We start from the raw sequence: 27,809 nt of genomic DNA on the forward strand, positions 1-27,809 counted from the left end.
CAGAGCCTTCAGCCCGCGGCTCCCCGCCTGCGTCCTTAGCTTGGCTAGTCCCCAAAAAGGTAGGAGACGGGCGCCTGAAGTTCAGGTCCGTCACTGTGGGAAACATCGCACGATCACATATATTCCTAGCTGGGACGCGCCCACGGGGACCATCGAGTCCAACCCCAGGCTTCAGGCAGAGCCACCCCAAATCCAAACCCTACGTCTGAGAGCACTGTCCAAACACCCCCTCAACTCCGGCAGCTCAGAGCTGTGCCCACTGCCCTGGACAGCCTGTTCCGTGCCCACCGCCCTCTGGGGCAGAACCGCTCCCTAACCCTCCCCGGCCCTTCCCGACACAGCTCTATGCCGTTCCCTCACTTACAGGGTCAGGCTCCGAGGGCAGCGGTAGATGCCATGCCCAACCCAATGAGCTGAGCCGTCTGAGGGGCTGGGACATCCCCCTCCTCTCCTACAACCGCAGAACGTGACATGGCACATAACTGTCCCTCAGACTCCGCAAGCTAAAGCCACGCCAAGGATTCCATATGCAGCATCCTACTGACTCCCATGATAAAGCTGCGTGATTTTCGCCAATAAAGCCAGCAGTTCTGAAAAAGTCTATTTTGTGCCCACTGCCATCTTATCTCTGCCAGTAACAAGTCTGAAAACTAAAGGACGTGTTCGGGTGCAGCACGGCTTCAGCTTTGGCACTGAGATCGTGCCTGCGCAGAGGCATTTTTCACGGATTTGCTGCAGGAAGCACAGCTTGGCTCACAGCTCAGCCGTTCTCTTCCAACAGGGCACAAAAAAGGTCACATTCAACGGGATTTGGGAACCAGCCCCATTTCACCCTGCTGGCAGTTACAGGCAATAGCGTCATTTACAAACCGTCTGCTCTCCCTTCTGAAAAACTAAATGGGCATTTCGGGGCACTGCGGAGAGCTGAACTAACAGTTACAAACTCTGTCCTCTTGAAACATTATCTGTGTACCATGGAGCAGGAACACAGCTCCTGTTACATGAAACTGTAACAATCTGGGCCAAAGCCAGCCCTGTGAAAACACAGCATGTAAAGCAGGAAGCCATCGTAAGTACTTAATCTACTGTCCCAGAGCATGACCTACATTTTTTCCACTGAACCTTTCAAGGAGTTTTGTTTCAGCACAGAGTTCAGATGTGACGTTGGATTCATTTCATGGTTCTTTTCCAGCGGTGCATTTTTGAGGATAAATGAACCTTCATGGATACTTATGGGCACGCTGAGCAGACACACAATCCATCCCTTCCCGAGATTTTTGAGTAACTTTTGGAAAGCTCTTGGCCACCCATTTCCAAGAAGTACTGTGCCAGTAAGCCCACAGGACCAGAGAACAGATGCAACACCAATGCTGAATTCACGGCACGTAGAACACGAAGGCTTCACACTAGAACACCCACACACAATGCACACCTGCCATCAGAGACCTCTAGACTGTGTTGCTACCTGCAGAAATTATTGCACTTGTATAAAGGGCCAACGACAACTGTTTTAGTATGGAACTGTTCAAGTAAGTTTTAATAGAGTGCACCAGTGAATCAAGATGACTTGCATCAGATTTTGTTTCAATGAACATCAGATAAAAAAAAAGGGGCTACAGTTCTTTCTTTCCAGACACCACCCTTTTGCTAAGGCAACAATACACGTCCATTTCAGAACATAACTGTTACAGAGGAAAGCTACATCACAGTACAGCATGTCAAGTCCATCTTCGTCAAGAAGCCATTCTTGAATGGCACATTTACTACACTTACAGCCTTCTAACTTAGGGTTACAGAGTTTACCACTAGTCTTTTTTTTTTAATTTTTATTTTTTAAAGTGACAATTTCTTAATGAACTTTCTATTCTTCACAAGAGTGTGCGGATGGGGCCCATATGTTGATATTACAGTAATTACGACATTAAATAACATTGCACAACCAACCTCTATGGTTAATTCAGTACAAAATAACAAGTATTAAAATGTACCAGTACTAGTGGTTTTACATACTTTATAATCATTATGAAGGGAAAAAAAATGTGGTTTGCTTTTTTTTTTTCTTTTCTGTAGGCAAAAGCCTAATTACAAAGCTGCACATTACAGGCATAATGATGTGGAATAAATACAAGAAATCTGGTAAAATATTAAACACAAACAGGTTACATGGGAACAAACTGTACAACCACAAAGCATAAATCAACAATTTACCGTTATAAACAATGTATGTTTAGCTGTAAAATAGTACGTGGAATTGCATGTACTCTTTGGGGGCACGTATTCCAAAAGCCAAGCTAATTCCTGAGGTGGTATTATTAACTTATACAATTGGTCAACACTTCAGATCATCTTGTGCTATTAAACAGTCCCAATGTATTTCCATAAAATGGAATTTATAGTAGGCAGCAAATGAGTTATATTTTATACCATGATACTCAAATGAAATAATTATGGTTCTCCATTTTGGTGCTACATTTGTTAATGGGCCACGGGAGCAAGCACTATTGTTTGCAGACAAAACATCATGCCTGGTTTCTGTTCCCCCATAGCTCTGAGCCAGCCCAAGGCAAAACAAAGGTTTTAAACTGTAAGTGCCAACACTGTAAACAAGTTCGTATCTTTCAACTCAACACTGTCCAACAACAAGAATAAGACCAAAGATAAGCAGGAACAGTCTTGTGTGGAACTAAAGCCAATTTATCCATCGACTCTGGGTTCAAATCATGAACAACCCTTAAATAAAAATGGTCATGCTACAGTTGTGAAAACTACATTTGTGCATTTGACTCAGGACACAAGTTTTTTGTTTCTTTCTTTTTTTTAAAAAACGCATGATAGAGGTAAGACTTATAAAAACCACCAAAAATGTAAATGATAGGGAAGAACTTCTCCAACTCAAAGCATCAAACATACATTTCTGTGCAGAAATCTAGACAACTATACAAGATCTGAATTTAAGCAGTCATCTTTTTATTATACAACCCTATGAACATAAAATGAACAGAATGCTCTATATACTTACCTGTACATGTGAACGTAACTTCTTTAGCTAGTTATTTAATATAGGTCATACTGGATTTAACTTTACAATTCTGAATAACTATGTATAACCTTATTGCAATAAGGGCAATTTCTACATGGGAGTTTCACAGGCCAATCACGTTAGGCGTAACCAGTACATTCAAAGTGTAGATCGTGTACGAATCTTCCCTGATCCCAAAAAATTTAATTTCTCTTTACAGCTTAAGCTCGTTCGCTATCTTGGATGCAATGTTCTTAAACGCAATAGAAGTTCCAGATATTCTCTTGAAACGAACTCCATTGAGCGACAATCGCGGCAGTTTGCAGACCTCCATCTCCCACTGAACAAGGCTATCTTGTCGTGCGTCACCGTGAACACAGAAGAGCAAAAACCTCTCTTTTTGTTCATAATCACAGTTATTAGCGTCTAACACCTTCCGAATCTCTCTCATCATATCGTTTGGGTCCATAGAACTAGTGGTCTTCATACTCCACGTGAACCGCAAGGAACGTGGCTTCGAATCTTTGCTATCCTCCTTCTCTCTGTCTTTCGGCTCTCCAGAAACGCTCCTGGAAGAAGCGGCATACAGAACGGTCAGAAGCGAAAGAAGCACAACCAAGAGAGAGAAGAGAAACACAGTTTTCGAACAAGGGTTTCTAAACTGCGGCTGACACGCTACTGTTAGTCATGTGCAAGCTAACCTGAAGCGTTAAATGGTTACTGTTTGAACACTTGTGCATTCATGTGCAGTATGGCACTGCACTGGGAGCTGCTACCAGAGCTGGTGCAGCTGCCAGTGATGGCACACAAGCAAACCCAGTTTGGAAACCCCTGTTCTAAAACCTTCTGATGACAACACACGTAATGGTAACTGCAGACACATGTTAACTCTATACTGCTCCAAAGGAGGTGGGAGCTATGTAAAAGCATGACTGAAGTTCTGCTGATTTCATGATCTGCAGCAAGCCATACACCAACAAAACTGAAGTTGAGGGACACAATCCTGAAGCATAAACCATACCGTAAAAGCAGCAGAGAAGTAACCCCATCCTGCAATTCACAAGTCTTCAGTTAATTCCCCCTCTACCTCTCTACCTTTTCTCTTCCCCGTCCCCCCTTTTTTTTCCCTCCCATTTGTCTATTTTTGACCTCTCTCTGTGCAGAGACCTTATAATGATATGCTCTATTTCAACTGATGAAGCAGAATTTTGTGCTTCATTACAAGCACGTCTTGTTTGTAGATTACTAAAACGGTCAGCCAACACTGAGAAACAGCACTCATTATTTCCACAGCCAACAATTTCTGTTCTTGTCCCAGGTCTGAACGATACCTGATGCCTCCTCCATCCATCACCGGTTGAAAGTGATGGGGGAAAGGTGTTTTTCTTACTTTAATAGTCTATAATTTATTGCTACTCAGAGAGAAGCCAAAACAAACAGTTAAATTTAACATTTTAACTGTGATCTCCCAAGAACCACATCAATACTACAGGATAGAGCATGACAGGGCTAACATCTGAAACAACTTTTAGCCCAAAAAAGACAATGTAGGATGACAAAAAGTAGAGGAAGCTGGAGAATGAAAGCAAGAGCTGAAAGCAACTTCACACTTAATTTCATTTGAATGTTTAATGTCTTTTCCTTCACCATGTCGAATTCTAGCTGTGACAGACTTTAATGAAGGTAAAATGTGCTGTGTACTAAACATTGTATCCAGCTAGGAAATTGATTTTTTTAATTTTTTTTTTTAAGTATAAGGGTCTACTGAGTCTTTTTGAAAACTAAAAACTTTCTGTACTTGACCAGCTTAGAATGCAAACTGCAAAGCCTGTCCTTCAGACAGCATAAAAAAAGTTACGCACTACGCTAAGCACACCGAAAATGCAGAATTAAATGCTGAAAGATGGCAAAAGAGCAGATATGCTGGAAAATGAGCATATGAAGGAATGCTTTACTACTAATACACCATCTACAAATTTGAGCATGGCAGGTGCCATACAAAGTCAGCACTTAGCAATCACCACCCTTTTTGTCTGAATGTCACTTATTTTTTCTCTCTGTGCAAAGTGGCATTCATTTAGCAGGCACAGTAGGGTGTTTACTTCTGGCAAACAGTAGCTTCAGTAATTAACACAGTATGCAAACTACTGTAAAAATTTAGTGTACAGTCTATATACACAAACACACAAAGTATGTTCCATTTTCCACTGAAACCAAAAGTAAACACATATTTAGAAGCCAAAGCATGATTTTAGATGTCTAAATGACTGGTTTACTCCTATCAGGACGTAATTATTCAAAGGAATAGAGGTTTATATAAGTACTTTGCAAAAAAGCAAGAATGATGTGTAAAGGACCTCACCATAGTCCCCCTCCCCCCCAAATCCACAACATTTTTTAAAACGCAGATTACTAAAGCACTATTCTATTTTACATCCTGATTTCAAGTCTTTAAGAAATCACTTAAACCATGATGCAGAAGACCTAGGAGCGAAGTATTAATAGTGGCTCCTCACCTTGAGGTGTCAGTTCTGCCACTGGCTTCGCCTTCACTTGGATCCCTCAAAACAAAGTTAAGGTTGAGATTCAATGATACAGGTGAAAAATAAAAGTTAAGAAAAACCTACATCTAGTACAATGTTAAATAGCTACTGACGAGAAAAAAAATCAGCGTAATAACATCAAGTCTAGTATTGTTTAATAGTATTTCTTCACATCTGTGATTTTTATTTCCATTTATGATACCTTCCCTTCTTTCAGCTCTGAGATGCAATTATTAATTTTTTTATTTTTATTTTTTAAACCTTATGTTAAAATGAACATGTTGTTCCCAGCCTAGTGCAGACAGAGCAGATTCCACATGTAATTCCAGCAAGCACGGAACAGCAGCTGTCAGTTGAGGTGGGCTGGGGAGCTCAGCTTGGTACCCCTATAGGCCAGGCCTTCCTGTGCTGACAGCACTTTGGTGCATGCCCACCCTTAGAGGACTCATGTCATTAAGGACAAGGCACGCCTAGGAATCTGCTTGGCTACGTGTTTGGAGCCCAGTTCAGAAAGGTTCCTTCAACATCCGCTCAACTTTAAGCATGTCAGCTGTTACACTGCCTTCAGTAAGGCTATTGGTGAGCTGGAAGTTAACTGCTGTTGTTTGTTTTTTTTTTCTCCACCTTGTTAAATTATAATTGAACTTCATTAAGGAGATATTCTGTAGTCTGAAGCAGCTGGCACATACATTCACAGACCATATGAGCCACCTAGTTTATACTGCTGCAGTGCAAACATTTAAAGGACACAATTTTAATTAACTAATTCAAGTAATATCTTCGAAACAAATACTTTAGGAACCACTATCAGAGAAGTATCATTTGTTATAAAACTCTGATAGAAAATAATTTGATATCCTACACATAAAACAATCTCATTACGCATTTATTTTATATACTTACCAAAAAAGACATTTGCCAAAAGTTAAAAAAAAATACATCTTTTGTGATACCTTCTGATCGAAGTATGCTTTAAATCATTATTTCCTCAACAGAACAGAAGTTAAAGGCATGCAACTTACATGATGCCAACTGAAAGAACTGGAAAAAACAAACCTAACTATGTAATCCCAGCCATTATAAGTCTCAAACCCAAAATTTAAAAACAAAGTACTTTGAGGTCTTCACTACAAGCAAATGTATTTTTCATTTTCATTTTTCACAGCATAAAACAATAGTAAATTATACTAAAAGTACTATAGAAAAAGGTTTGTTTCGAAAGCCAACACAGATTATAATATGTTAATTCTAACCATGTGTTTTACAACAGTATTATTGTAGCTTAACATAACATATTAAACGTTCCATCTCTCTCTTTAAAATGAGGCAATTCCAGGTACTATTCCTCGTAACAAAACCCTGAGCTACAACAAAAGCCAGCCTGTGCTCAAGAAATTGATCAGTTACTTAGCAGAAAATACCTTTCTTTCTATTTGCAAATCTATACTGCTAACACAGTTGAGTAACTTTACTGTAACTGAAAAAGAGAGCAGCCTCTCTCCTCCAACTATGTGAGTGCTGGACATACCAATAATGGGGGATCTTTCATTTTCAGGTTTCTGAAACAGGAAAATGATTCACGTATTATTTTTTTTTTCCTTCCCTCCCTGGTCATCACACACTGACACACTTTCTGCAGACCAGGTGAAGCACTTTTACAAGAAACCTTCATATTCCAGGCTTTCACTCTTCCTTTGTAATACCACCTTCAATAATTCATTATCTTGTACTTCTGAACGTGCAACTACTAGCTTAAACTAGCTCTGAATTTATCCTCCTTCTACATACAAACTGTGGAATTCAGTTCATAACAGTATGAATCTGCGAAGAAAACAATAGTTTCCAAAAGGTAATTCTACTGTGAAATTGACAGTAGTGTAGTAAGAACACATTCATAAATAGACTAAGCGGGTAAATGCCTGTTAAACAGAGGAAAACTGGAAAGTCTCCTTTTGACAAAGTTATTGTGACTGCTGTGTAAACAGTCACATGAAAATGCAGTATTTGAAAATCTTTCCCAGCACCTTTCCTCACAGCAATATTGCTGTTAGCATCACCACAGGGGTGAATGCAGTTCCAGGAAACTGCTGCACGTGTCCATTCTCTTCTTTCAGAATCCTGAACTTAGTTTTGAAGGCTTCTTATTAGACCGTAACAGCATGGCATGAGAGGCTGCATAACACTGAAATATTACTATTTCCAGACATTGTGACCTCTCCCCTCTTCTAACCTTCTCATGTATTCACAGAAGTAGAATTCCCTGAAATAATCTGTAAGCACTATTCCATCTAGGCACAGTAATACAATTGTGAATACAGTCCTTGCAGCAAACTACACCCAGACTTGGTACTTAATCATGAAGTATTGTTAATAATAAATAATGACTCATTTAAGCCACCGTTTAAGCTCATTTCATTTTAACTTAGAAGTAGCACCTTTATCTTTCAGCTATAAAGCATGAACAAGAAAACTGAGCAGCATTCTCTTGCTCTTTCATAATAAAGGAACAGGAGAATAGCTGGTCAAACAGGAACGTTAGTGTATACACAGAAGTAAAACAAGGTAGGTCCTGAAAGGAACACATAAAACGGCATTCTAACTGAATTTACATACATTGCAGGCTGTTGAACTGGAAATTCTCAATGACTTTGCAATTATAGCCCTAGTTATAGGCTGGGCACTTTTCTTAGAAATTGAGGTACTAACCTGCGAACAAACTTGGAAGTTATCTTGCTTATTATACCAGTTGATGTCCCTCTTCTAGCATGTGCAAAAGCACCGGTTTCATGTGATGGTGAGGCAGGTGGTCCATTGTAAGTGGCATTACGCCGCTCCCTTAGCTGCTCACCATGGAAAGTGCTTCGACTTGAACTCCCCCGAGGAAAGCGGGTTCGGTCTGGAGTGGTAGTGCTAATACTATGAGCAGACGGGGAAGCAGCAGGCACTCTTTGAGTTGCACTGCTGGGAAAACAGAAGCATAAATAAAGAGAAAGACTGTGCTAAAAACCCTCCTACATGACAACCATTTCTCAACGATAGGAAAAATCTCCACTCAATTTTTCTTTCTTTTAAAAACTCGAATCTGCTACTGATTGAGTTTCAGTGATTCATGCTTGGAAATAAATCAAGAGAGATTTTCAGTGCAGAACCAACTATCTCAGGTATTAAGAGCAGTTAAAAAAAACAAAAACAAAAACATACACAGATAATAGGACAAAGGAGAGAGAGAAAAGCCTTAGTGAGATATGAAAGTTTTTCCCAGCCCTCTTCCTGAAAAAAAAAGCATTAATCAAAACCTTCAACATATAAGTATTCCAAGAGTTTAAATATTTCTGAAATAGCCAGATGTCACAAATGTATAAAGTTATTTAGGCAATTAATAGTGGGAACAGCTACCTTACGGTACCTTCAGACAGAAAGAAGCTTAGTAATTTCCAAAACATTTCAGTATTTCACGTGGACTTACGGCAGCCTGTGTTGTATGGCCCTGTCTAAATTAGTTACATTTAGACCTAGCAGTTTTCCAGAAGCTTCCAGAGGGAGGCAGTCAAGGAACTTCTTTAACTTTACACAAAGGCATCATGAACAATATCAGTCTGTAAGTCACCTCTAAACACCCATATTACTTGAGTGAGCTACTGCTTCAGAACAGAATGTAACATGACAGTTTAAAATTGAATACAAACATATCCAAGTACACGAACTGAAGAACATCATTTCTAAAGCATTAAAGAAATAATAAGCAATTTATTACCTTGGTCGGTAACCTTCAGTGCCATCTCTGATGGTTGGCAGTGTGACTTTTATAGGATGACCAGAGGCAGACATAGACTTCTGATGTCGAGGCCGTGTTGACACAGCAGAAGCTACTGCAGAGCCTGCAGAAGATGTGCTACTTGCAGACATTTCTGTTAGGCTTTTGTCATGGCAGCAAGGCAGGAGGGACAGAGAAATGAAAAGGAAAAAGAACAGTCAGTGTAAAATCCTGCAATATGGAATACAGTAAGTCATGTTTTCTTTTGGAATGTAGCAAGCACTGTTTAAATAATCAGAAAACAGAGTGATGAGGCTGCCTCCTGCTGCTGAAGTAAAGGATAAGTAATTGAGGATAAGTCATTAACAGTGAATACTCTTCAGTTAGAACTCAAACATCTAAAACTAAGAACATTTTTTTTAACTGCTGCCACATTGTTACTTAGCCCTTTAAAACACGCTCACTCCAAGCTGTACCTCTCCTTCAGAATTCTGTGTAGTGCATTAAGGGCAAGTCAGCTTCAAGAGAAAGCCCCAACTTACAGAAGAGGTCAATTCAGAGTGCTCAGCCTGAAAGCAATCCCGAATTATTCCCATTCTTCATCACTTAACTGCCAAAAAGTTGTCAAATTTGAATTTTCTGCAAGTGTTTAAAATATCCTTGGCAGAGGAAAAATTCCCCTTGATTCTTCCACCATTAAACAGAGGTGTTACAGCTATGTGGAACAATTAAAGACAGCAAAAAATAGCTGGTCTCATGTCCGTAGTTCTCTGGCTTTAATTTCTATTGTGGTGACACCTCAAAGAGCTATGCACACAAGGAACTGCTTGCATCTTATTGTGCAGCTACTACACTTATCAAGCAACACAAGATTGTACTTGTCTCTGAAAAACATCTTTGATACCCTAAAGAATGCCAACACACCATAAAACACTTCTGACAACGACAGCACTGCAACTTGGTGATCGGAACCTGGAGCTGCCATGTTGGGTGTTTCCCAATAGATGAAATTCCTACAGACCAAACTCATGACAACCAAAACCCCCCAAATCTACCTCTAAGTAAGTACTGAAAGAGAAATAAAACATAGAAAGCTATAAAAGTTCACTCAGGAGATGCAGAAGGGATTTAAACGCCTGGTCATGATCCCAAGTAAGAAGGCAACTTCTTGCCCTATGGCTGCAGTGTCCCTCAGGCACGGGAAGGCTCCTCCTCACAGAGCAGCACCACAACAGCTTTCTATGAAGAACAGAACAGGCTGCTCTGCTTCAAGCAAAGTATTTGCCTTCTGCATCAGCTCTCTCTCAAGCCAATGCTAGACTGATACAGCTCCTTCCACCCGTACTTTTTATTTCTGCTTCAACTAAGCAGCAAAGAAGGCATGGTAGTAGAAGTAATATTATGTCATGAATTTTTAAAAACAATCTCAGATAACTAAGGCCAAAATACAGCTTTGCCTCCATAAGTATAAGCAAAACTACATTAATTATGTAATAGCAACAGCAGTCCCAAAGTGAAATAATATCTGTAGCAAAGTAAAGATCTCAGAATCGGACTAATGCGATGATGGTACGAGATGTTCAGCTACACCAAACACAAACTGATCTGCAACATTCTTCTTCGTTCTTCACGAAGAACTGAGCACAGTTATTGCATTCATGAAAAGAAGAGGAATCAAGACTTGGCCATTTTTCAATCCTACAGAAATAATTAAAAATGAACTATAAAATGAAGAACTTCAAATAGTCACTTCTCATTAAGGTGGTGTTGGAATTACATCTATTAAAGCAAAAATTAATATTTGTGAGATTAGGATATATCCAAATACAGATTTTAACTCTACATTTAAACAAGGTATTTTTCTTTTTTAAAGATGTTTAAACTGTTGTTTAAACATTTGTTAATTTGTACACAAAAATTTAGAAAGGCCTTCTGGAAAATTCCATCTAGTAATTAGAAAACAATTAATTAGCTTTACGGCTTTTTAAGCAATCCCTTCTTTAAGCAATTTAAATAACAGCAAGTGGTGTTAACTTCCTCATGTTTCACAGATTGTCATCTTAATGCAGATCAACAGCTCTATATTTTTTATTTTTCAGCCAGATACAAGAGGAAAATAATGCCATAATATCAAAGATAAACAAAACCCATGTTTTTTAACAAGTCATTGTTGAAGCATTAAATATGTTAGTATTTGACAAAGCACACTGAATAATTGTAATCAGCACCCTGCATACAGATATAAATTGGTTATAAACACTATCAGAATATTACTTGGACCAAACAGAGACATCAAAAAGCACTAACAAGTCTGAATTTTTAAATATTTGAGTAATTATGAAGGGATTTGAACGATGATCCAGAAGAAGAGGGAAAGGCAGATCTACAACTTTGTATTTCATCACAAATATTGAAGCTGCATTAGATGAGAAGATAAAAACACACAGTAAAACTTTACTTCTCACACCATGCTTCATAACTGTATTGATTGTTGCATAACCCACTTCTATGCCTCCAGTCTGCGTACCCAAATTAACACACAAGAGGGAATACCTGTTGTCCTTCCCATTCTGTATTGCAGAATAGCGATCTGAAGAACGTTCACAAACATAAGTGTTCCTTCTTGTCATTCCACTTCCAGAAAATACGTTGTTCTAGAAGAAAAATTAAAGGATTTCATTTAATTTCAGTCTTATTTTCTACTATGTTTATGTTGTACAAAAAGCAAGCCTGGAAATCGAAACAGAATTTTCACCATTCCAAATGCCTTTAAATGAACTTAATGTACTAACACAAATCAGTTACATCACTAGTTACTCTTATCTCCACCCAATACTTCATTCACCATCTCTTTATTGTACCATTCAAAGTTCATTAAGAAAAAGCATAGAGAAAATCAATTTTGCTGTTACTTGCTTTACTAAACATTACTACCCAATTTCTATATAATGCACTGCTGAATTACTTGACTCTGGGATCAAGAGCTGAAAGAGCTAACTGGAACCTTCCCAAGAACACATACATCTGGCTGGCTTAAAGGCTTCCCTGCACAGATTAAGTTGCTAACGTGGGCTCTGGCTTTCACGCTTGCTGCCTCCCTTATCGAAAGGGTTTTAAACAAAATAATGAAAATACTGTTGATCTTTGTCAGTCAAACCTGAGATTATGATGCAGAACAGAGAATAATTTGACTGTGAGAATTTACAATAACATGTGGCAGAAGTGTCCTGTAGCAATGATGGGACCTTATCTCTTTCTGTTACTAATTTTAGTTCAAACACATTTCGTTAAATACCTACAAGCATTCTTATCCTTCTCCAACCAAGCACAAAAGTGTATAATGAAAGTTTGCTCGATTTCATATACACTAAGCTCAGCTCTGCAAGATCTATTGTGTTTATTTTTTCCTCATTTACAGCTTTTCTGCTTTAGTATCTCCCTGCAAAAACTAGTGAATAAACTGTTTCAAACCAATTTTGTAAGGAAGATTAACAACAACAGTAAATATTTTTGAAATTAAACTCTTAGAAGTTAGACTAATATGACTGAAAAGATGGTAAATATGCCATAGTGTAAGAAGGACATAAGGTTTGGATTTTGGGTGCCAGTGGTTGGACTCAGTGATCCTTATGGGTCCCTTCCAACTTGGGATATTCTGAGATATCAGCAAGTACACACAAGGGAACAAACGGGTTATTCCCCCTTACCTCATCCCATTTCTCAAGTCAAAAATAGAGCAGCTTCAGAAAGATAAACAGACAGAGAAACAGATGGAGACATAGTTCATGAGGGATATTACAAAATAACATTCAGATGAATTCTCTGATTCAGGAAGACCTTTGACTTCGTTGTAGATAACACAAGCATTAGAAACCAGGGAAAGCATTAAAAACTAAGGACAGAGCACTCTGTATTGGCTCTGATCCCACATTCTTTCCTTAAGTGTCCAATACTTGCCTTGACAAACCTTCAGTTTGCCCAACTGCAGATATTCTCATGCTTACTACTTACTACATTAGTGTTAGAAAATAAAGTTAAGGAGGGAAGGGAGAGATTTATTTTAAAAGACATTCATTGCAGCCTATTTCTGACACATTCCTCTGGCAAACAGAAAAGGTATCAGTAGCATGTTTAGAAACTCTTATGTCTATAATAATGTTAAGAGAAAAATAAATTTAACAAACCAAAAGCACACACACTCACACTGGGAACTGTTGGTTTCTTTCTTTCTGGACCCACAAGTGGACTTGCAGCCATCTCTCCTTTGGATCCCACTGTTGTGCTGCTAAGTTTGCGTGACACATCTTTGTCCCAGTCTTCTTTCTGTTCACTTTCCACACTGTTTGCCTGAGCCCTTTTTGTGTATGACACAGTAGGAGGAATTGATGGACCAACTGTCAAATAAAAACATTATTAGCAATACCTAAAATTAATCTCTTGGTCAAAACGTTTTTTTTTTTTTCTTTCTTGACTCATGGGGATTACATTTGGACTTTCTGAAGAACTACAACTGCAAACTCAGCACTCCTATCAAAGTATTAAACTGAGCTTTGACAGTCTAAGTTCTTTTTATACATACTCCCTTTATTAACAATGTGCAGTTGAGAACTGCACATTGAGATTCAGGTATAGACAGGAAGTAGAAATAGTATAATTCTCATTTGAACCAGTGAATTTTGAATTTTGACTTCTTGTACTTTTCGATGCACATATTTTCCTGAATCTAGTTTGAAAAGTATTTTTCCCTCAAAAGTGCTAAGGCTATTCTTTAAAAGCACATTTATACTTGAAAAATAATAATCGCTGGAATGGGAAAGAATTGTAAAAGAGCTTTGGGGCAAATCCTTAATCAACAGGATTTTATGCTGCCTTGAAGTAAAGTCACATCAGCTAATGATGTTTCACAATATTGATGACTTTTTTTTTTTAATGCCACACTAACACAGGGGGAGAATAGTATTACAAAAAAAAAAAATTAGAACAATGTAAATTAGACAGAGAGAAGGGCAAAACAATTTTTAAATGATTCTAGTAATTTGATAGTTCTTTTTGAGGAAGAAAGCTTTCATTCAATACTTTACATGTACATTCATTTTTGATGCAACTAGTTGCACCTGAAAATGTTTCCTGAACACTTGGCAAAATTGTTAGCTCTGAGAAAAACTTCCAATTTGGTCCTAACTCCAAATGCACTGCTAAATGTAATGGTTTGCATGTTTAAGTTTATTCAGATCAATATTTTGCCTCTACTTCCTAAACAGGAAACATCCTCAAGCTCTTAGTCAGTCAACCAAGTAGCAAGACAAAAATTAAATGTTTAACTCACATTGACCCAGATTTACCATAGAAACGTTCATACAGAAAGAAGCACCACAGCGGAGCATGACGAGATACACAACAAATGCACAGAGTGGTGGACCGGCCAGGTTCACAAAACACTGCACATTCAGACTTAAGTTGTGTATGTTACTTTACTTGTTGGAATGTCATCCCCACCATGATCGCTGAACCGCCGTTGTTTCTGATTGGTAGATATACTCCGTTGGACCTTCAAGTGAGCAGGAGACTGCACAGAGCTGTTGTTGAGGTCGCTGCTAGGACGAGATCTTTGACCCAAGTTGCTGCTGGATAGGGAGTCGCCTCCTTCAAACTACAGGAAAAACAGTTTTGCAAAGCATGAACAGAGTTCAACATTTCTGGTTCTTTTATGGCATAAAAAAGTGAAGAGTTCCAAAAAAAGGCACTATCCTTTATATTTAAAATTACGTTCACAGTTCAATTTTCAAGAAGGTTTTTCATCACCTGATTTTGTACGTTTTAGAAACTCGTATTTAAAGCTGAAGAGTTATGGAATGCTTAAAATGAAATTAGAATAATCTTGACAGAAGCGAAAGCTGTGTTAAACATAAACCAAAGAATTTCTTCTCTTGCATTTTTTTAATTTTTTTTTTAATCTTAAAGAAAACTTATAACATTAAAACAGAAGGGCAAGTATTACCGATTCAAGGACTCTTTGTAAGATTTGAAGTGTCTTTATAAGGTATGGAACTCTGCTACTAGTTTCGTGGTACCTTATCAGCATAAGTTGTTAAGAACAGTGGAAGAAGAAATCTCTTTTAAGCAGCTTGAGTCAAAATTGTTTTAGGTAGATTCCCTCCATGCTCAGCCATCACAAGGAAATTTTGGTTCAGAAATTTTGTGGGAAAGCACACTCATAAAGAGCTACATTGTATTAGAAATGAAGGAAGGCCAAAGAAGCACCAGGAAAAAAGAAGTCCTTCTAAAAAGAAAGCCTCTGTTCACAGCTCTTTTTCTAGAAAATTCCTGCATCCCAGAAGATCAACAGATCCAATGAGTTCTAAAACAGCCAAAATACTTCCTACCAGAGACTTATTAATGGCTGTGATGAAATGATTATAGAATAAAATGTATAATAACAGCATATGAGTCAGAAAGGATGAGTATGTTTCTGAGAAATAAAGGATGTCACAGTTTAGAAAAACAATTCATTTACTCAAATTCTTATATAGCTCAGATTTAAACTGCAAAGACATATCACATGACAGAAATAAGACTTGGCATCTAAAGTCATTCCACTTCAGATTAACAGCTTAGTTCAATATATATTTGAATAAACATCAAGACACTATACTTAGTCTGTTTCCTCACGTGGGAACTAACAAGATACCCAAGAATATATGAAAAGAATGGGAAACACACTCCTGAAGTTACCAATTCCAAATTACTATTTTGATTTATGAATTGAATTTTCATAAAACACTGATGATCAGAATATTCAAATCAACCAGACCTAAAAGACAATATAAAACATGTAAATTAGGTATCACTTACTTCAGGTGGTTTTCTACCTAGAAGCAAGTAAGTAGCCATGACTTCATCGTACTTTTGGTTTACTAAAGATTCGTGGATTTCTTCTCTTGAAAAACCCATTGTTACCATAATGTCTAGAAATAAAGAGAAAGAGAAATCAGAAAGATTGTATCTCCTTGCTTTCACTGTTGTTTTTTTTTATCATCTTGAAAACTTGCAACACTGAGTGTAATTCAACAAATTCAACATTAGCAAATAGAAGCTATGACTGCTACAGTGCCAACACAGTGCATTCTCTGACCACAGCTGATAAAGAAAACACTACTAGCATAACAAAGTCCCTTTCCTTTTGCCTTTTGAATTCTGTAATCTGATTTGTTCTTTCCTGTGCGTGTAGACTCATGTCAACTCTGTCACAGCAGTACTTATGAGGAAAGCATTGTAATGAAATTTCTCATTTAAATAAGAAAACATTTTACTTGTATGATAAGTATCTTAAACGCCGTTAAAGAGTTTCGTTTGACTTACAAGATAGTATTGCCTATGAATGTAATACACAGCATTTTTCTAGAAGCCTTACCTATTCTCTTGGTGTCATTAAAGTCTGGTTCAGGCTCGGTATATGGCTTCAATTCTTCCTCTTCATGGCCAACATTCATCCATCGATCCTTCATAATTTGCTAGGAAAAGAAGTGAATGTTTACAGTACTTGATTAAATCTGTGCCAGCTGATTTGAATAATAAAACAACTTGAAATCCAAGACAACCAGAATGTTGCCCTCTCTCTCCTACTTTTCCCCAACTCATATCTTCTTACCATATCTCCTGTTATCTTTCACATTCTTTTTTTTCCTCATTAATTAATTCCCCATGCTGTTTATTTACCATCTACAATACAAAAAACCAGCTGAACCATCAGAAAAACTACTGGGATGCACTTCCAACGAACACAAATCTTTCATTTTGTACTTTTCACTTCCATCAGTCTCTTCATCTTTTTTGGGCTGAAGGATTGATACACAGGCCCTAATCTTAGTTACAGTTCCTGGAAGCTACTACAAAACAGATTGTACCACAATAAATAACTCCTTCAAATAATAACAAAGCAGGAAACTAAAGAATAATACAGAAGCATGTCTATACTTCCCAGAATAATTCAAGACCCCTACCCAAACTGTCATTTTCATCTTATGCATCTTCCCACTGCAATGGAACTAAAGACGCCACAGTTCAGCTGGAGGGGAAAATGCCTCTTAACTCTGTCCGTGCCACACAAGCATTAACTTTAAAAACTTCTCCTGCATTCTTTGAAAATAATTTCCTTCTGCTGTGGCTTGGACCCCTTGTATGCCTGCAGCATTGATCAGTTGGAATGCCTAACCATCACTGCAATTTCTCCTTAAGGACATATTCATCATCTTTTTATAAAACAGCTAAAACCAATTTTCCTCCTACAGCTTGAGGCACACATGCCTCTTCTAGGGACAATACTAATATTGCTTGCTAGATTGACAGAATCGTGAAACAAGTGCCAATAAGTCTAGTTTCCCACAGACTCCAAATACGCCTTGCAAACATCAAATTAAGTTATCTCTAGCATAGAGCAAAAGACTCAATTTTCCATTGATATAACCAAATTCTTTCTATGCAGTGCTGCTGCCAAATTAAAGACACAAATAGCTCTATCCTTACAAGTGCAATACAAAACTTCATACTGGAACCTATTAACAATTTGCTGACAGTAAGACTTAAAGACTTATTCAAAGATCTGCCACATAATTGATTTTTTGGCTTTTGTGGGTGGCTGGGGTTGGGGGAAGAATTGTCAACACATTGTTATACTGCATTTCTGGCACAAATCATGAGCTTACTTAGTGATAGATCCTGGCTATTTATTTCTAACCTTGTAATAACATGATCGACGCTCAAAGGAGTATTGTACAGTATCTACATTTTTTAAGTTATCATTATAATACATTGCTAATTAAATATCTTACTAAACAGAGGATCAGACAGTCTCAGTTACTGTGTGACTCTTAAAACAGGTTCTTATAAGCATTCTGAAATGACACAGTCTTATTCAAGGATCAATATTACATCTGTGAAAGTCAGCTGATTACAGAACAGCAGCCTTGGTCAGGGTATTTAAAGATCTGATTATCATCAATGCAAGCTGTATTTCAACCAAATAAATATTACTGAAGTTTCCATTGAATTTCAAGGCTATATAATACTAATCTTGCCTGACTCAAGGTCTGTTTTTTCTCAAAATGATGTGCAGTAGCTTGTAAACACAGATCTCCTTCATGGGAATTTCAGTTTTGCTTTGCAAAGAACTTAAGGATGGTGGTGGAGTGGTGGATTTCTGGAAAACCTGACAGAGTTCCACATATCTTCTAATACTGCATTCTTTCTCCATCTCTTCCTGGAAGGTTTATAGTTTTACAAAAATGTTCTCTTGCTTCTGAAGTGTTTCCTCTCTGTTGCAACCAAGAAGTCATCTACACACACCATGTGAATAAAAGTTTACTTGATTCTTACCAGAGTAAGAGTGGTAAAGCTAACATACGCAGTGCTGATACTGAGTCAGCCTCAGCTCTGCTGCAAATTCACCAGTGAGTAGTAAAGAACTTCCCCAATATCCAACCCTACTGGATGGCCTGGGAAAATCATGCATGGGAATCATGAATGCATGTATGGCCAGGGTTGTAGTTGCAAGACAGCACAAGGAAAAACCCTCTCCCCCAGGATAACATTATCCTTCTGCCTTTCAAAAGCTTCTACTAAATATGTACTTCTAATTCTAGTTACACATTTTTAGAAGTGCTCACACAAATTTAACAGCTATTTATTTCCAGACCAACTACTAAATACAAACTCCAAATGTAATTTTAGGAACACCCATTTAAAGTAAGTTTGTACTGCCTCTCCCCCTTTGTTAGTGTACTGACTACTGCCCATACCATCACTGTTTTAGTACTGACTCAAATCATCCCTGTCCCATGTAATATTTACTTCCATACAACCTGACTACTGTGCAGCTCCCTGTGAGGCTGCTATGCAACACCTCTCTCCAAGGACAAAAGGGAATTTTAAAAGAACTGGAAAATGCCACAATATTTGAATGAAAATGAAAGTACATCTGAAGAGAAACTGCAACTGCTGAAAATCCAGAGAAAAGTAAGATAAAATGAGAACGTATTTCCTAAAACTGAAACATGACATTGTGAGGAAAGAGGAGCAATCTTCCAATGTCTTGTGGTGGTTAAGCTCTTATCACTATGTCTTCCAGATGAGAATGGATACAACACAATTAATGAACATCCAAATAGAAGTCATCACTCACTATTTTCTTCTGTGCAGATTATATTCAAGTTAAAACTATTCATATTAAGTCACAAAACAGTATCAGCTTGAAAGAAGCTGCATGCAGACACAGCTCAGCAAATGCATGCTTCCTTGCACAGGTAGCACCCGTACCAGGGGGCAGAAGTCACACCAACACAAATATAAAGCTGCTTAAATGGGATTTCATCTCTGGAATTCTATCCGCTGCTGCACAACTATGCACAGAAAGATAAAGCAAAGGTCACTGGCAATTAACTCATGCAAATACTATTTTCAAAGAATGTATTTATCTTCTGTTCTACTTTCATAACTACGGTAAGCAGGTGTTACTTTCAAAAATACTTATGGTATTGCTTGCTGTTCTTTTTTTTTTTTTCCCCTGAAGAATTCCTCAAAGATGAAGATATTTATGATCTTGTCCAGCTTTCCCAATGTTTTGAATCTATTATCTGATCCAAACAAATGGGAGCACTTTGCACTCTGAAATGTTCTTAGATGACAGTCTTCAGTTAGTTGCAATTCACTAACATATTCTACTCAAGCTGCTTTGTTTCTGGGATGCTTCCTAGGGTTTTGTTTTGGGGAGTGGGGTGGGTTGTTTATTTGTTTTCAGTACTTTTGGTCCCCCTAAAACAGGAGATACTTATCATGAAAATTAAAAGAAGGCTTAAGCAATTACTATATTTTGCTCATTCTTAATCTAAATTAATCGTAGAACCATAAAATAGCTTGGGTTGGAAGAGACCTCAAGGATCATCAACCTTCAACCGCCCTGCTGCAGGCAGGGCTACCAACCTCCATGTCTCACACTAGACCACAGGCTGTCCAGGGCCCCATCCAACCTGGACTTGAACACCTCCAGGGACGGAGCATCCACAGCCTCTCTGGGCAGCCTGTGCCAGCACCATACCACTCTCTTGGTAAAGAACTTGTCGAATATCCAACATAAATCTTCCTTCCTTCAACTTAAAACCCTTTCCCCTTGTTCTGCCATTATCTACCTTTGTAAAGAGTTGACTCCCCTCCTGCCTGTAGGCTCCCTAGGTACCGGAAAGCTGCAATGAGGTAACTCCATAGCCTTCTCTTCTCCAGGGTAAGCAAGCCCAGCTGGGATAATAGTTATCATTTATTTATTTATTTTTAAAGGAAAAAGGTATAATTACTTACTTCCAAGCTGCCTCGTTTTATTGGGTTCAGTACTAGTAGCTTCTTAAGAAGATTTTCACAGTCTGTGGACATATAGAACGGAATACGATACTTCCCCCTCAGTACTCGCTCCCTCAATTCCTTTAAAATAAATTTTTAAAAGATGAACCTACAAATGACACAGAAAACTTAAAGAAGAAAAGCCTAGATTTCATATTATAAGCCTACCTTTAAATTCTGACCATCAAATGGCAATGATCCGCTTACTAGTGTGTACAATATCACTCCAAGACTCCACACATCTACTTCAGGACCATCGTATTTCTTTCCTTGGAAAAGTTCAGGAGCAGCATAAGGTGGGCTTCCACAAAATGTGTCCAGTTTATTACCAACTGTAAATTCATTACTAAACCCAAAGTCTGCAATTTTAATGTTCATATCTGAATCAAGTAGAAGGTTTTCTGCCTAAGAGAAAAATAAAAGAAGGACAAGCCATGTATAAGACCAATATATCACAGACAAATGAAAAATTGTTTTATCTTCTGCATCTTTCTTGCATTAAGAAAGGAACTAATCCCTCTTAATGTATTATTAAGATTGAAAATTGAATTTATTTAGCTAGGAAAATAGAACTGTTAAGTGTCAGATTGAAGCACATGGACTTCTCAAAACAGCAGTTTCAGGTTTTGATGGTTTTCTGACACCATGGAGCATATACTGAATCCCAAACATCATCTTCCATTTGGTGGGGAGCTGTTAGTAGGCACTCATGACTTGAAAAGCCATGTGTCCTACCTTAGCAACCTGCACCAAAAAATTCTTCCCACCTTATTGCTAGTGTTTTGCTTTAGCAGTAATAACATTAACACTCAATTATTACACTCTGTATGAAAAATGGACATATTATGCATCTCAATGTTAGTGGGCATTAAACAATGACTGTGTGAATAGAATGCATTACAAATGTGCAGATGCAAGTATTCAGGAACCCGAAGAATCAGTGACAGTATTTTATACCTTAATATCATAGGCAGGGAAGAAGATAAAAAGAATATGCTTAGAGAAATTTTCATATGCTACTGGAAAAGAATGAAGTGCATCTCCTAAAACAAGGTGCTATGCATTGTGTGCAGGAGAACCACAGTGTTTACTCATCTGTGTCCAGGCTCCTGATGGACACATCACCAGCACTATTTCCCAGAAACTAAGTAGTGCAGGAATCTCTTCTTTAACAGGTCAGCCATTAGCCAAAGTGCAGCATTCTCTTAACTGCCAAATGTCAGCTTTATAGCTAACACTGAATTCTCTCATCAGATGCTGTGCTCAGTTGAGTCCTCTTCAAAACAGACTAATAACTGTTCTTTCCTTCCACTTGGAGAAGGAAACAAACAATCAGAAAAACCAGCACCACACATCTCTTGGCTTAGGATCACTGAACTTGTTTACTTTGCTAACAGCAGTAAACATGTGTTCTCTCCCCGCCCTTGTTGGTTTTATTTTTAATAATTTCATCTCATTCAATGACTAGGAAAGGAGTCTACCAATATATCAAACCAATAGCTGGCAGACAGAATTTAGCCTTTGTCAAGAACAAAATATAGCCCATTTTCACTAACTTACTTTCCTGGAAAATATTTTATTTTCCCAATTCATGACCTGCAATCTCAGCTGGTTCCAGCTGATGTGCCTGCAGACACACTCTGAAATATTTTCCAGATTTGACAGCCTTCTACATTACTGCACAAAGACTTCATTTTCCTTGTGGTGAAAACATTACTGTCAGTGCAGCTGCTCAGCGATTACAATAGTCCTCCTAGTTCAGCAGTACGCAGCTACCCTAAGACCCTGCACTTTTAGGTTTCTTATTCAGACAAAACCACTAAAAAACAACAGCCCACCTATTCTCTTTCTCCTCCTCTTCCCCCCCCTCCACACACACACACTTTTAATATGCCAAATAACAAGACTATGCTCTTTTTGGCTAGATATTCAGACCAAAAAGCATTAGCAGTCACTTGGAAAGGTATGATAAGACTTGTGCATCATATTGCGAGCACAAAGCTGGATTCAGTTATAACTCTTTCTACTCAAGCTTTTTAGTTTCACAGAAGCAAATCAATGGGAGACAGTTTAAGTAGCAATAGGCCTCACACTCTCCCTCTTTTTCCAGAAAGGACTAGACACACTTGTACCTTACATGCCTCTTCCTATCTGAGTCAGAAGTAACCTATATATCATCGCTTACCTTATTTCTCTTACAAAAATAAAAAAGCTCATCAAATCTCCGTTGTGATACTAGACCTCTGTTTTAATAAGGTGCAAATGAAGTAAATTGGTCAGCCATGCCCGTAACTTGGAAAAAAACAACAGAAGCAGATGTGAACACAGACAACTTTACAAATTGCCTCTTCCTCCTTTTTCTCACTTAAAATTCTTTGTGTGGAGCTGCAGAGATGACAGACAATGTTTGGAAAGGAGAGAGGAAGTGAGAACACTTCCTCAAAACCATACATTTAGTCCTTTTCACTCTAGGTTATGCATTTTCCATTGGCTAAGCTGACTGGTTTTCAATCACACTTAATGCTGAACATTTCAAATGAACCTAGCATAACTTTATATAAGATAAAATGTAGAGAGAAAAGTAAACTAACACGTGATTTTGGAGCCTTTCTGTCTATCTTGAAACAAGGAAAAAGAACAGCAGCAGAGACTTATGACAGGTGTTAAAAGGGATACCATGCAAATGCCACAGAGCAATTTTCCATAGTCCTCTGAGTTACACGAAGAATCAAAAAGTCATTAAGGTTGGAAAAGATCCCTAAGATCATCATGTCCAGCTGTCAACCCATGTTCATTAACCACATCCCTCAGTACCACATCCACATGTTTCTTGAACACCTCCAGGCATGGTGACTCTACCACCTCGCTGGGCAGCCTGTGCCAGTGCCTTACCACTCTAAGAATTTTTTCCTAATATCCAACCCGAACCTCCCCTTGGCACAACTTAAAGCCACTACCTCTTGTTCTACTGCTGTTACCCAAAAGAAGTTGACCCCATCTTGCCACTATCTCCTTTCAGACAGTTGTATAGAGCAATAAGGTCTCTCCTTTTCTCAGAATGAACAATCCCAGTTCCACCAGCCATCCCCCATAAGACTTATGCTTCAGACCTTCCATCAGTCTCATTGCCCTTTTCTGGTCACGCTTCAGGGCCAAAGAAGCGTATGCATGCTAAGCAGCTAAGAAGGGAATTAAGGGTAGAGGCTGCAAAGGGCTCTAGGAGAAAGAGTAAGATGCAGGATGCTAAATAAATACAGCAAGAGTCAATTACGTAGCTGTGCAGATCAAGCAAGTTCCAGGTAAGGGTAAGGAGACAGACAGCCATCTCTTCTCTCCCACTCTCAGCCTCATGTACTTAAAAGGGGATCAACGAAGGGAGCTCTTCAGTTGAGCCAGCAGGCACTGTAGATCCAGCCTTCTAGAAAGCCCTTAACAGTGTCAGGAGCAAGCTACTCCAGGGTGCTTGACAAAACATTAGAAGTGCCAAACCACCACATAAGAAGGAAAAGAATTTATTGTATTTATTTTTAAATCAAGATTTTGTAAGATCGTTTTTTTCCTTCCATTCTGACTTAAGAGCACTGGCCACGCAGTAGCACCTCCAGCATCCAATGACAACAATCCTGGGAAAGAAGGACTCAGCTGTAAAGGATGGATTGTACGGTACCATACATATGCCAGGAGCTGGCATATCAACATTTATTAGGGAATAGATTTGTAACAAAGAGGTTGAAGGCATTCTGTTGGAAATATCCAAATTAATCTTTTCACAGGTATTTAGATACATGAGCAAAAAAGAACCTACAGCAGTGTTTTCTTTGTAAAGCAAGAATACAAGCCAGCTTTTAAATGGGTGAAGATCCTGTGTCCAAATCCTATGATATCTAAACTTGGCATGAAGACAACTTTAGACTAAAGGCTTAGGTTGTGCATGCAACTGCAGAATTCTTTAACAAGGCCTGGTATTTGTGTACCAGGAAAAAAAGCACCACAAAGCATTTAAAAAAAAATGAAAGGAAATTGGAGTAATTTATGTTTATCTTCAATGTATTTTTTGGCCTGAATTAAAGTACAAACCAGAAATTCATATGGATTAAAAATCTTACTTTTTTTTTAAATGAATCACTAAGAAGTGAATGTTTTATATATCCTGCAATATATATACTTCTTAACTGAAAGTAGTTAATTAAGTGGTGTTGATTGCTGTCACTGAACTTTCGCAGCTTCACTCTGTAGATATCTGTATGCCAGCAGGTATAATTCTTCAGAGAGCACATCTTTCTCTCAGAGCCAAAACTGAGATGAAAGTAGCACACATTCTGTTCTCGTCTTACCCCTGTTCCAACAAGCAAGCTACATTGTTTCTGTGCTTCAGAAAATCGAGAATAAAACACGAAGAGATAGTAGTTCCCACATTCACCTGTTCAGAGTCTACAGCAAGGACAAATTTATATAATGAAATTAAGTCTACACTGTCAATCATTACAACGAAGAATGAATAACAGTTTACCTTAAGATCACGATGAACTATGCATTTCTGATGACAGTACTGCACTGCAGATACAATCTGAAACACCAAGACAATCAGAGAAATATTTTAGCTTAAATTCAATATAAATTTTCACATATTATTTAGTAATTTTAGCTCCTGATATGATTCAGCAAAACAAAAAAGTTAATACATAAAGCTGTCCTTTTAGAAAAATATTCATGTACGCTTCATAAAATCTCAAATACCAAAACTCATTTTCTTATTAAAAAGTTTAATACATACTCCTGCAGGTAACAGATGCAGAGAAGCATCTGTTTTAAATACTGATTGCACAATAGCTATAAAGAGAAATAATAATTTTTTTGAAAAATCAGTAGCTGAATGTTCCATTTCAGATTTTATCATCTGAAATACCAGTAGCATACCTGCACATTTCATCATCAACAGAATACTTCATTACACATTTTCATATGCATCTTTTTTGTTTGCATAACAAAAAGATAAAGTTAGAAAAAGTTAAAAGAAGTTTCTTTACATGTTAAGCATACACTTTAACTCGAAATTTTGCTCATCAATCTATCAAAGCTTTTCACAAAAACAGTACAAGAAAAAATCAGGATGAAAAGGTTTGTAAATAAGATACAAAATCCTTTTACATAATGTCCCTTGCAGAAAACGATGTGACAAGATACAGCAAGAGATAAGCAATAATATCAACATCTCTAGATAGACTGTCTGTTAAACTCCAAAGTACTCATTAAAGGATGAAAACCTCAAGCGAGTCACAATAAAAAATGTGGCCCTTAGGAGCATCCACTAAAAGGAATGTAAAGCAGCCTACTACTATTTTGAGATGGTACGTAGGAAGCAGATATTTCTTCTACAGCAATTTTTTCCACTCCAGCTTTAATAAACATTACCACAACAATGAATTTTCTTTCTTTTTTTTAAAGCAAAAAAAAAAAAAAAAGTATGCACATACTCAAGTCTATTTGAAAATAGCATACATAGAATTGAAAGATTGAATGTTAATTTCATACCTGCCTGAATTTTGCACGAGCTTCTTTTTCTTTCATTCTTCCATGTGCAACTAAGTAGTCAAACACTTCTCCTAAACACAAATATGAGAAAACATCAGTCCTATCCACCATGGTTATATTTTTGACTCTAAAGCACAATCAGGCAACGCTTGAAAACAAACCCTCCCCTTTTCAGAGCAGAGAGAAATAGAAGCAGACAGGAAAAATTATACTTTATTGCTTGCATTCATTTTCTTTTCTAGACATGTAACAGTCAACAAATACAAACATTAAAAACCTTTGTACTAAGACTTCCTCAGTTATCCAACACAAATCTAAAAAACACTATGAGACAGAATAAAATGACTCGTGATCTTAAAAAACTTATGTTGCATATAAAATATGCTGAGAATCAGAGGACTTCTATGTCAGATCTGTTCTGTGCATCTCTAGCCACTTCGCTCAGGAGTGTATGCACTACTTGCTTTTCTTTCTTCCCAGTTGTTCTCTAAGATAAAGTTCCTAAAATTCTGTCCAGACCTTGATCTTTGCACTGTCTGACAAACAGCCCTTCCTAACTGGCCACCAGCCTTGTGCTGGGTTCCCTTCCCACGTTCAAGCAGTTTCATTCAGTTGTTAAGCATGCATGCACTCACTGTCCATTATGCTCTTTATTATCTGCTAGTCCCACTTTTTCTTATTCCTTATTCACATCCCTGGACCTGTCTCTTCAATGCTTAGCACACATTTTCAAGGTAAAATGAGGACTGATGCTTGCTTAAATATGGCAGATACTGAGTTAAGTTTTCACACTGAATTGGCACGAGGTTTTCAGCAGTAAACCTTAGATCAGTAACTACCCTTAAGCACAAATCTAATAGGTTACTTTACAGAGCATTATGCAAGCAAGAAAGAGTATGACCTGGGATGTCTACTAGGATGGTTCTGAAGAGTAGACTGGAATAACCCATTAAGCATAAAATCCTTAAGTTGTTCCGAGGCACACAAGCAGCACGGCTTTCTGCATTTCAGTTCATCCTTAAAGCAGAATTAAGAATTTACTTACCCCCGCTGGCATATTCCATTACCAAATACAATGTCTTTTCAGTTTCAATGACTTCAAATAATTTCACTGAAAGAAAAATGAATAAGAGATTGCAATGGGGAACAAAAGCACAATGCAAACAAACAAAAAAACCCAACCAAATCCTTATTCAGAAAGTGAGTATAATTTATTGCCAGTGAGAACATTACACTGCAAGGAAATTGTCTCTCCTTTAGGTTAGCACTCTTTTGGGGGTGGGGGAGAAAGCAAAATTATTTTCAGGGTTGATAATAAAGCACATTAATTCACAGTTTCCTCAGAAGTTTATGCATAGTATACAAACAGATTCATGCTACAATTAGTGTTTAATTTGACAGATTTCTGTAAGACCATACAAACCTTCCCAGTTTCACCAGTAAATTGTTCTCAGTTAGAAAACTGATACGCTGACCAACTAAAAACTGCATAGCTGCCACAACTGTTAAGTCTGACAGACTTCTCTCAGATACCAACAGCCATCACACATTTAAAACAAACACACCACCACCACAG

The 27,809-nt window shown here is 37.9% G+C and overlaps 1 protein-coding gene across 8 annotated transcripts in view; it reads right to left on the reverse strand.

Annotated features, from left to right (window-relative positions):
• Positions 1 to 1,563: 1,563 nt before the first annotated feature.
• MARK1 (microtubule affinity regulating kinase 1) overlaps positions 1,564 to 27,809 on the reverse strand; it is a 54,947-nt gene continuing 28,701 nt past the window's right edge. For 2 of the 8 annotated variants that reach the window (XM_010706681.3, XM_010706689.3), the window contains 14 exons: positions 27,279 to 27,344; positions 26,234 to 26,304; positions 25,212 to 25,268; positions 20,870 to 21,106; positions 20,663 to 20,782; positions 16,728 to 16,827; positions 16,169 to 16,281; positions 14,792 to 14,966; positions 13,520 to 13,710; positions 11,870 to 11,970; positions 9,317 to 9,478; positions 8,269 to 8,523; positions 5,536 to 5,580; positions 1,564 to 3,588 (listed from right to left, as the gene is read on the reverse strand). In XM_010706681.3, the coding sequence (XP_010704983.1) occupies positions 3,234 to 3,588; positions 5,536 to 5,580; positions 8,269 to 8,523; positions 9,317 to 9,478; positions 11,870 to 11,970; positions 13,520 to 13,710; positions 14,792 to 14,966; positions 16,169 to 16,281; positions 16,728 to 16,827; positions 20,663 to 20,782; positions 20,870 to 21,106; positions 25,212 to 25,268; positions 26,234 to 26,304; positions 27,279 to 27,344 (2,048 nt within the window). In that variant the 3' untranslated portion in view covers positions 1,564 to 3,233. The remainder of the gene's footprint in view (positions 3,589 to 5,535; positions 5,581 to 8,268; positions 8,524 to 9,316; positions 9,479 to 11,869; positions 11,971 to 13,519; positions 13,711 to 14,791; positions 14,967 to 16,168; positions 16,282 to 16,727; positions 16,828 to 20,662; positions 20,783 to 20,869; positions 21,107 to 25,211; positions 25,269 to 26,233; positions 26,305 to 27,278; positions 27,345 to 27,809) is intronic. The other 6 variants (XM_010706682.3, XM_010706683.3, XM_010706684.3 and 3 more) reach the window with 6 other exon arrangements.

The sequence above is a fragment of the Meleagris gallopavo genome, chromosome 2 (genome assembly GCF_000146605.3).
Source record: "Meleagris gallopavo isolate NT-WF06-2002-E0010 breed Aviagen turkey brand Nicholas breeding stock chromosome 2, Turkey_5.1, whole genome shotgun sequence".
Lineage (NCBI taxonomy): Eukaryota > Metazoa > Chordata > Aves > Galliformes > Phasianidae > Meleagris > Meleagris gallopavo.